Source organism: Limulus polyphemus, unplaced genomic scaffold (assembly GCF_000517525.1).
Source record: "Limulus polyphemus unplaced genomic scaffold, Limulus_polyphemus-2.1.2 Scaffold5439, whole genome shotgun sequence".
Lineage (NCBI taxonomy): Eukaryota > Metazoa > Arthropoda > Merostomata > Xiphosura > Limulidae > Limulus > Limulus polyphemus.
In genome coordinates, this window is record NW_013671049.1 from 9677 (window position 1) to 21082 (window position 11406).

At 30.5% G+C, this 11406-nt stretch overlaps 1 protein-coding gene across 3 annotated transcripts in view; it reads left to right on the forward strand.

The window, feature by feature from the left end:
- Positions 1–9757, forward strand: part of LOC106472581 (UBX domain-containing protein 1-B-like) — an 18242-nt gene extending 8485 nt beyond the window's left edge. The window contains exons 5-9 of one of the 3 annotated variants that reach the window (XM_013933235.2): positions 3923–3994; positions 5031–5168; positions 5415–5431; positions 6694–6876; positions 9210–9757. In XM_013933235.2, coding sequence (XP_013788689.2) covers positions 3923–3994; positions 5031–5168; positions 5415–5431; positions 6694–6876; positions 9210–9253 — 454 coding nt within the window. In that variant the 3' untranslated portion in view covers positions 9254–9757. Of the gene's footprint in view, positions 1–3922; positions 3995–5030; positions 5177–5414; positions 5432–6689; positions 6877–9209 lie in introns of all 3 variants that reach the window. The other 2 variants (XR_002613488.1, XR_002613487.1) reach the window with 2 other exon arrangements.
- Positions 9758–11406: the final 1649 nt, after the last annotated feature.

The window sequence follows — 11406 nt, forward strand, 5'->3', positions numbered from 1 at the left end:
ATATCTGAATTTTTACATGATTTTTCCTTTTCTGTCGGTGGTTTTTCTGACCATCCGAAAGGAAACTATCATCCCTTGGAAATATAGTGATTCATATCTGAATTTTTACATGATTTTTCCTTTTCTGTCAGTGGTTTTTTCTGACCATCCAAAAGGAAACTATCATCCCTTGGAAATATAGTGATTCATATCTGAATTTTTACATGATTTTTCCTTTTCTGTCAGGGGTTTTTATAACTAAATTCCTTCCTCTTTGGTGTATCTTGTGACCTCAATAATTACTAATGAAGCTTAACTTTGAGAATAGCTAGAGCGTGATAGAGAAGAGTCTACTCTGATCAGTGTTGAGTAAACAAAATGTTTTAGTAGAAATGTTTGGTTTACCTAGATATTGGTTACACAAAGTTCCTGTATGAACAAAGGATTCTAATGTGAAGTTCACATCATTTAGGAACAAACCACCAATCTGGGAACTATTTTATAATTTCTTTGGATATTATTTTTGTTTCTGAAGTTGTTTGAAAGCTTCACAAGTACTCAAACAACCCACACAAAGAAAATAACCTATTTTTTATTTAAAACAAACTATATTTATTATGTATATATTGATCAAGGATATTGTTGGCAAAAACCACAATACAACATCCGACAAAGGTAATGGTGATGCCATTTTGAAAGTCTATGATAAAGTTTTTTTCAGTTTTTGCCATATTTTTGTGACTTATAACTTGAAATGGTGACTGCTTTAATGCCAAATAAAGTATGAAAGAAATATAAATGAAGATACAGGTTGAAACTGTATATATATATATATATGAAACTTTCTGATCAATAACAACAAAAGAAATTAATTCTAATGTTGAAGGAACTATTTTAATGTTTTTCAAAACAGTCTCACAGCAAAATTTTGGAAATTTCAAAACCTAAAAAATTAAGACATATTAAGTCATATTAAATTGTTCTAAGCATAAACTAGATACTGTTTTGAAAATAAAGTTTCTTGTAAGATCACGCAGCTTGGTAAAGCATCTCCATTTGAGAAGGAAAAATGAGGAACCATTTAATTTGGTCTAGAAAGGGTTAATAAGATTTTAGTATTTTTTTACAAATGATACTTTTTTTAACATTTGGTTTAGTTAAAAACTTCTGGTGATTTTTTAATCAAATGTTTAGTTTTGGTGATATGAGATTTTAAACACATCACAGGTATCTATTCCATATTTGTATATACATTTTTAGATAACATAATGTTTAATAAAAAACAAACAAATTTGGGTCAAAACAAGAAAAGAGGAGGTTTAGTAATTCTTTAAAATGTATATTTATTGTTAAAATATTTAGTATTTGTTATTTTAGATAAATCTTACTTGTAAATGCATCTTGTATCTTTACTATGATAAAAATATTTAAGTACAAGATTAGTAAAAAATTGTTAATTTAAAAAGGAGGAATAGGGATTGTCAAAAAACTGATAAGTACTGTAGACATGGAGTCAAATATGGATTTATAACTTGAGAAAAGAACGTAGACACTATTTCTAGCCTTGTTTGTTTACTTTTTGTTAGTCCCCAGTTGTAGGCTTGAAACTATAATCTTTGCATTTTGATTCACCTTGTTTCTATACTTTTTTTTGGCGATCCCTATTACCCATTTTTAAATTAACAATTTTTACTAAGCTTGTTTCTTAATCTTTTTTTATGTCGATTTATGGAGAATACATTGTAAGTTGCTTGTGTGCATGTGTGTTCAATTGAATGTTACATGTTTTTCAACATTTTACTGCTGCATTGGCTTTTTTCCCACCCAACCACCACACTGAACTTATTAAAAATAAATAACAAATATAGAACAAAGAATAAACACATGTAATGGTATGTAACTACAATAAACAAAGTTGTTCTCAATGGACCATCTTGAAGGCAAAGATTGTATCATCACAAATTTAATGACTGACTTCCATTAATGTCACAGTGTAATGTAACAAAAGATGAACAGGAACAAAGCAATCTCATCAGAACGGAGTAATGTTTTTCTTCGATAATGCAATACAGATTAATGCAGTGTAAACAGAGGTAGTAACATGCTTACCTTGTTAGGTCTACATGACATATGTACGTTCTTCAACAGCCTGCAGTGCACAAGTGTTTGCTAGAATAAGGCAGCAGAAATAATGCATGAAAAATAGACAACAGCGCCACGCTTCTTGTAAGTCACCAATTATCAGTATTTACAACTGCTACCTTCACATATATGAAATAGTGCTGTATGCAGTGGTAATAAATACTGAATACCCACTTATGATTTCAGCTAAGTCTAAGAAACAGCAGAAAGAATCACCATCGTATGAGTAGGTAAGTTTATTATGGTAATTGTTAAAAACTTGATGAAATATAGTTGTGGAAATCCATGTAGAGACAGAAAATTCCAGTAACAATGAACAATATCAAGAAACGATAAGTGACAGCAAAATTTGGAAATTTTCATGTGGTGGTTTCCTATTAATGTGTTATAAAAGACATGAGTTGTAGTTTCCAGCTAATACACACAGATTTTTTGATAGTGAAGGACTTGGAAAATTTTGCAGCGTGATAAAATTAAGAAGGTTAAATTAAGTTTAAAAGTACTCTCTCAGTTTTTACAAAATTCCTGTGACCCCACACGACAGTAGATATCACTTGCAATAATATTATAGTGGAGTCATAATAGGGATTTGTAGCTTGAGCAGTCTATCAACAGTATATCTTCAGCCTTGTTTGCTTACTTTTTTGTGATCCCTATCTGTAGAATTTAAATTCTTAACTTTTTATTATCTTTTATGTTGGCTTTTTTATTACACAGTAATGAGCAAATATATGCCTAGATTAAGACACGACTCCCCCTCATATTAAAAATGTATAAAAGTTTACCAGTAGAAAAGTAGCCTTTTCAAATATGTCTAAAACATCATTTTAAATAAAGCTTCATGTCTTTTAAAGTAATTATTTACTGGGTTAAGTGGCTCTGTGCTTGAGGTTTCATGCAAACATACACTGAGTACAAAAGCAGCTGCTCAGATAAAACAACACATCTATTATGTATTTATAACCATGTAAATCAACTTTCAATTTTGAAAAGTAATCACCTTTTTAGTAGGTCCTGGACATTGGCAGCATCTAGGTTTTGGTGCAAAATACTCGGCCGATTGTGCTGTAGGCTCGTGAAACGATAATAGTATGAATGAATGAGCAAAGTTTTGATTTTGTCCAATATCATGAAGTCACTAATTTTGCTTATTATCAGTGTTTGAGTGGTCTTAGCTATTGAAAAGGAAGGTTTTGAGTGTTGTTTCAAGAATAAGTCTGTTTTTCAAGGTGGTTTTTGTCTGACTTCTGTTAAGAACTTTTAAGCAAAATTCTGTGTGATCCCTATTACAAACCACTATTGTGGTTTATGAAAAAGAAAGTTAGATTCAGATTGTAATAAATTACTTATTAATTCTTTGCGATACTCCATTCATGGAGAGATTTTACTTGTAAACACAATTTGTATCTTTAGTGTGATAGTGAAAGTTGGATTATTTAATTGTAATTAATTTTTTGTGGTACATTTGTAATGGACAGTAATCCTCATTTCAGTGACATGCCTCCCAGTGGCACATCAGTAAGTACGCAGATTTACAATGCTAGAAACTGGGTTTGGATACCCATGGTGGGCAGATCACAGATAGCCCTTTGTGCTTAACTACAAATAAACAAATTTCAATGACATTTTTTTAAATATCTTTTGATTGGATACTAATTGTAATCACTTCGGAAGTAATCATTTACATAGTCTGTGATTTTTAAGTTTTCAAGTTTTTTTCTAGAAAAGAATGTAAAGCTTATGCAATAATGTTGGATAATATTTGTGGTTCCATGTTCAGTTAATATTTTTGCTTTCTCAGGATGGAAGAAGAAGAAATAAAAAGGCTAGCCGAGCAGAAACGAAAAGAAAAATTAGAAGAGAAAATGGCCAGGTGCATTTTGTTTATTCTGTTTTCTTCGTCTAGTCATGCACACACATACACCGAGTTTCTCATATTACAGATAGGTAGAGATATAAAAGTATAAGACATTTGTAGATGGATATATGACATTATGAAAGGCTGTATATAACCACAATTTCCTGACACTTTGAAATGTATACAAGGCTTATAGCATTTTCAAAAATTAATTTACTTTCATAATTATCAATAACTCTTGATAAAAGCAAGCCAAGTACATATGTCAGATTTGAAAAATTACCTAATAAATACTATTGATAATTTATACAACAGACTGACTAGGAACACATGTTGTTATAAAATAACTCGCCACAAAACAGAAACTTAAATGTGCCTCCACCAATCTCTCTTTGCCAAAAAAACTTAAGATTGTCCGTGGAGTCATTTTCGGTACTTTTTTGTCACTTAGGCCTTAATTCCCAGCTGTATTAGGATATGCCTACTCCATGTTAAAATCCTGGACCCATCATTGTAATAGTAGTACCTTATATTTATCAGCCTTAATTTCCAGCTGTATTAGGATATGCCTACCCCATGTTAAAATCCTGGACCCTTCATTGTAATAGTAGTACTTTATCAGCCTTAATTCCCAGCTGTATTAGGATATGCCTACCCCATGTTAAAATCCTGGACCCATCATTGTAATAGTAGTACCTTATATTTATCAGTTGATACATTATACACGTGCGTTAGAAGTATAACTCAAATTTGTTTCATTTGTGTAAGGGATTTTGCTTGCTATGGCTAATTATATAATTATGGATAGTCATGTTTCCCCTACCAGTAACAAGAGGGATAAAAGTAGTTCATGTAAGAGGTTTTAATGTTTATTTAATTATAATTTCAAGTAAAAACCTTTTAATTCTTAAGAGGACAGCTCGTATGATGATGTATAAAACTTTGTTTAGAAATAAGTTTTGCTGTAAGTTTTATGTGAATATATATATATATATATGTATTTTAATTTAGACTATTAATATGAATAAAAGAGTGTTATTTCTATTTCTAGACAGAGGGTGTTGGAAGAAATAGAGAGAGATAAACAAGCTCGAAAAGAGAAGTTTAATATAGGACCTCCAGCAGTGGCAGCTCCCTCCCCACCATCACAACCTGTTCAGGAGGTTTCTATACCAAAAGGAGTACGATAGTTGTAGGTTACAAATAAAATGTGCCCGTTAAACATACCTGTAACCTACAACTATAGTGTAACTGATTTGGTAATAACGAGTTCGGTAAAACTGACTGAAAGCGTATAGAGATAGGGTAGTGAAAATAGTAGATAATATATAAAGTTTTAGCGTAAAAACAATGTTTGATAGTTGTTACCGAGGTTTTAGAGATTACACAAATGAAGAAAAGTATTTTTTAATCAAAAATCACTTTGCACTAAGAGTAGTCAACACAGACTCCATATGTTCGTAGAGAAATTTCTGTACAAAATACTTAGTTAAAAATTCTGTTTATTTTTTATCTACAGAAAACTTGTAATGTTCACTAAAATACACAAAACATGTTAAAAGTTACAATGTAGTCCACCAAGGCAGTAGCAAAAGGGTTAAAAACTATATAGCTTAGTACAGACAAGGTAAAATTATTGGCTTAAACATGGTTGATTAAAAAAAATAACAGATTTGGTAATAACAATTACAGCTAATAACCACTATTCTATCATTTTTAGTATTGATGACAAAGTTTTCTCCTGAGAGTTTCTTCTTCAAACCTTTTCACATCTATTTATTGTAGTTTTAACACTTCACACAATAGTATCAAAGTGTAATTGTTCAGATCTTTACTTCCACAGGAATATAGTGTTCAATGTACACTGTGCTTATATTACCACTGGATGTACACCATCCTTATACTACCAATAGATGGTTATTTAATAAGAAGCAAAGTATTAATTAGTATAGGACAATTAACCCTATTAGGGGCCATTGGCCAGATATATATATCTGTGGTTGATTTCATAATTTAAGTAAAACTAGCTCTAATTCTTTCCATAACAATTGGTATGTATGGTATATATATAAAATACATAACAATTAATATGTATGGTATATATATAAAATTGGTATCTTGTAACCAAAAACTTTATTTAGTACAATTTGCAAAGAAAAATGTAAAAAAAATGTCTGTACAACTCTAAGGCGTGTATGAAGAGGTGAGGATTAGAACAACACATACTTTTATTGAAAAATAACTCCATTGGATATATTTACAGGATTTTAGGCACACAATAAAAAAGGAAGTATTTTTTAGTTATGTAAAAACAGCATGTCTTCCAAAATTTCATAACCTTAAATATTACACATGCATATTACCAAATTATGTAAGTTTTTAAAAGTTCACATTAAATATTATGTAGATTGTGTGTACCAAACTTAATGTAATAAGGTTAAGCACTCGTAAGTGTGAGAAGAAAAACGGATTACACAACATTACCCTGCTGGTCTGGAAAGGATTAACTGTCGAGTAGTGGTTTACAAAACATCCGACGAAGAACGTATAAAAAATTTAAAATTTACATATTGATTACTTTATACCCGATTATCTGAATTTATTCACTTTCACTGATGGCAAACCTATATTACTTTAGTGAGACATAATGGTGAAATAATAGTTCCCCAACATGTTTGTTTTATCTGCTCTTTATGCTTGTATATCATCATTACAGATCCGTTTGACAAATGGCCAGACGTTAACTAATAGTTTTGGTGCTAGTGAAGCATTGGCTGCAGTTCGATTGTACATAGAACTTAACAGAACAGACGGAGGTCTCCCCTTCTCTTTGATGACCACCTTCCCTCGAAAAGTCTTTACTGAAGAAGATATGCAGAAACCTTTGAAAGCTCTAGGTTTGTATTAACATCACTCTTCTTTGAAAAAAATTACTTGAAAGTACTGGAGTCCGATGATCTTTCCGCAAGAATAACAAAAATATTACTTCTTCAGAAAATTGATATAAATATATAAATTAATATTCAAACCATTCCTGTCTCACAAATGTACCTCTTACTGTAACGTTTTAGGAAAGTGTAACCCATGTTTTCTGATACTGTGCATGATAGCACTTTGAAAGCAAGGCTAATACTCGGGGTTTACCATGCATGTAAAATAATGTCAACAAAACATTTAGGTTGGTCACAAATTAATACACGTTTTCTCTTCTTTGTACCTTGCGATTGTAAGGTATTAAAATTCAGGTATGCTAATACCAGTGCAGTCTAGTACTGTTATCAGTTTGATGGCTGTTATTACTTAAACATTGAGTAGGGCTAGATGTATTGAGTATGTTGACTTTATTTTCAAATGATGGTGATAGGATTATCAGATTTAAATTGTCAACATTAGATATTTAAAGGCATTTTTATTTATTTTCAGGTTTTAAGGTAAACAGAATTACTAAATGTAAACAAATAAACATATCATGAAAAAACTGATAAACAGTTAAAAGGATTTTTAAAATCTTAATATTTAGATTGAATTTTACTGAAAAGTTATGAAATCCTTCTGTTTTTTTAATGGAACAGGAGTATGTTATAAATATATTAAGACCAATAATGGCTTGTAGGTAGAATAGATATAGCAATTCACCTTAGGTTCAGCTGGCTTTGTAAAGATTTTTGAAACTAGAACACGCGAGTCAAATAACAAAGTATAACTTTAGTTATTGGTTCTCAGTTCTGTGCTTGGAACAGTTAAATACATAAAGAAAAACCTAAATTTTCAAAGAATTATTAGGATTCTATTAAATGTACTGCGTTTGTTGAATTTAACTAGTCAACTGTATGTTATTAGGCCTGGAAATGTACATGAAGTTTACAGCACCCAAAGGAATCACCTACTATACACACCACTATGAGAAATATGATTGGAGGAGAAAAAAGTTATTAAACTGTGTTGAAGTTAGATGAATCTATACTATTATTCTGCTTGTTTGTATGTACGACCGTTACGCTTTATGACCGAGAACCTGCTGCATAAGCATGTGTAGTTAGAATGTTTCCCCAAGAAAACTGGGCATGCGCATTATTCACTCGACGACAAACAGTCTGCCTGCAGCAGAGAGCTGCAAAGCTCAGTGATCAAGTCGCTACAATTGCTGTATGAAACAAGAAGTAACAAAAAAAGGGGAATGTAAATATACTTTACTAACCATTTTGTACAACAGAATATTAAAAACGTATCAAAGTTTTTAAAAAAGGTTTGACGTTAGGTCGTAGAATAACATTAAGTTTATTCATCGATAGTATTAAGTAAAGTAAAAAAAAAAAAAACGTACATAGGTTACAGTGTTAATTTATATCTTTATCCAACTTAGGCCTAACATAAGTTAAGGTTTTATAAAGTATGGCCTATATACAAGTAGATTTACACATTTCGTTGTCTACAATTCGTTTGTATTGTGCTAGAAATGTTATATTTAAAGAAGCACTATTACGATAAAGATACTAATACTATATACAAGTAGATTTACACATTTCGTTGTCTACAATTCGTTTGTATTGTGCTAGAAATGTTATATTTAAAGAAGCACTGTTACGATAAAGATACTAATTTGGCTGGAAATGTTTTGCGAGTCTCTGCTAGTTGTATATTATTCTTTTATGATTTAAAACTGTTTCTTAACTGGTTGTGCTTTGAAAAGGCTTAAGATAAGATGACAGTATTTAAAAAGATGTTGCACAACAGCATAATGCAAACTACAAAATACATAGCAACAAATTTTTAATCGTTAATGGATGTTATATGTTTTAACCCGTCATAGCAGCTATGAAACAACATTCCTATACATGTCATACTTCTATAGTTTTATATGGTGGACTGCCGGAAATTCCCTGAAGTTTAGGTGGGCTGTGTTATGAAAATGGTTGAGAAACAACGATTTAAATTACCAAACATTCTACTAATATGTGCAGTTAATATTTTTTGTGAGTGTAATTCATCACAGTGTTATGAAAATAGTTGAGAAACACCGATTTAAATTACCAAACATTCTACTAACATGTGCAGTTAATATTTTTTGTGAGTGTAATTCATCACATAAATGAAAGGTTTCATAACTACAGAAGATAAATGTTTAAACATTGTATATATGAATGTACCCTCAAACATTTATTGCTGTGACGTTAGATATGGTTACATTATGTGGCTAAAATCATTAGTCTCATTATTCCTTTCTTTTCAGGGTTGGTTCCATCAGCTGTTCTTACAGTGACCAAACCTCAGTAAGCAACGATACACACCTTACAAAGTTATTAGGTATCACAAATAGTTTGACTGTATGAAGTAATATGAGTTTCAAAAAATCCAGTTTCCTCTTTTATAACCGATTGCTGTAAAATTTTACAAAATAAGAAGTGCTTACTAGTTAGAAATGACATCTCCGTGGAGACACCGAGCTTCTTCTGCAATTGAAAAATATGCAAAGTGATGATTTTCTTCTTCCAGTTGAATTACGAATAAATTAAAGCACAAATATCTTAGTAAGGTACCTCAATTTATATATATATTAAACATTGTGCATTCGTTACAGGATGTTATTTCCATTTTTAAGTTACATAATGCTGAAATAAAACTTGTTATTGTTTTGATACAAATTACTTTTTTGTTCATTGTCTTTTAGTGTATTGTTTTAAACGAAAGAAAAGTGGTTAAACAAGTTTAGTTAGTAAAAAAACGATTCTCAAAATGAAGAAAGAAGGTTACTTTTATTTTTCTAATATAGTGTGTTAAAAATCATAATTAAATATACAATATAAATTATTGTTTGTTACCTACAAAAAACAATAGGGCATTAAAAAAGTTAGTTTAAAATTATAAAACAATCTGAATTATTTTTAAAGTAAAACGAAGATCTCTCTTAATGTGGGTGAAACAAGATAACATTTTATTTGAGTTATCTTAAGCTGTTGATATTCAAACTTTTTATCATAGGATCTTAACAATTTAAAGATAATTTACTATGTTTATAAAGTGTTTTTAAACTTTGATAAAAACAAAATGTTGTCTTTGAAAACTTTATCATTTCCACTACAAGAAAGGTCTAAAATACAAACAATGTAAGAAAAAAGTCCGATGTAAAGGACATTACCACAGTGAGCATGGTCTCTATAAATGGCGGCATGTTTAAACTGTAATTTTTACAGTATTATAATGCATATATAAATAGCATTTGTCACTCCTCACCCATTTACCGAGTTCTGGTATTGAAAGAAAAGTTTACTTGACTGGTATTTGTGGGAGACAAAAGATAGATAAATGCTATTTTTACACATGCCTCTGAATTCAAGTCGCAGTGGACAGATTAAGAGGAATGAGAGGGATATGTGCAGTTAATATATTTTTATACAAACTTTAAGGCCCATTTATTTCTAATATTTCAGTGAGTTTGGCAGTTAAACCATAACTACTAAATATAACATGGAAAAAATAAAACTAGTATTACACATTATTGTATTTGTTGTACTTCGTAAGACTGCTGTGAATTATCTCAGGTATCATATTAAGTCCTAATGCTGGTTCTCGCATACCTGAGATAATTCACAGCAGTCTTACGAAGTACAACAAATCATATTAAGTCCTAATGCTGGTTCTCGCATACCTGAGATAATTCACAGTAGTCTTACGAAGTACAACAAATCATATTAAGTCCTAATGCTGGTTCTCGCATTAGTCATAACTATTTGCTTCAAACAAAAATTCTCTTTCCAATTTTAAATACGAAGTCAAATAATGCCAGATAGTTTAGTTTTGATAGTATAGTCATTACCGGAACAATTAATAATACAATGTTTAGTAATATTAGAGTACTTTTAAAGCGTACTGAACATTTTAATAAGTTAATTATAACGATTACTCTAGTACCAAACATCAGTTCTGTCTATTTTATACAGTATTTGACTAAAATTTCCATCGTTAAGTACTGACATTTCAATATCTGGATAAAATCCACATCTCTGGTAGACTGCAAGTGTAAATGAATGAAAAATAGTAAATGTGTCATAAAATGTGTGTTCGAAACTCTCTTGGTTTTTGTTTTTCTGGGAATAAATCCTATACCAGCCTCGCAAAAATTACCATGCACAAGTAATGAACGTTTGCTCGGGAGAGAGAGATAGCTTTTTTTTTCTTTTTTTCTGGTTATCAGTGAAAAAATTCTAATTGCTAATTGTGACTTTTGCAAGGCTGGTATAGGATTTATTCCCAGAAAAACAAAAACCAAGAGAGTTTCGAACACACATTTTATGACACATTTACTATCTATGCTATTTACACTAATTATATTGCTTCTGTTTAGAAATAACTAATCAAAATCAACGTCAAAAAGTAAATTGAAAACTGATTCAATAAAATCTTCTCACAATTCATCAAAGACTATATAA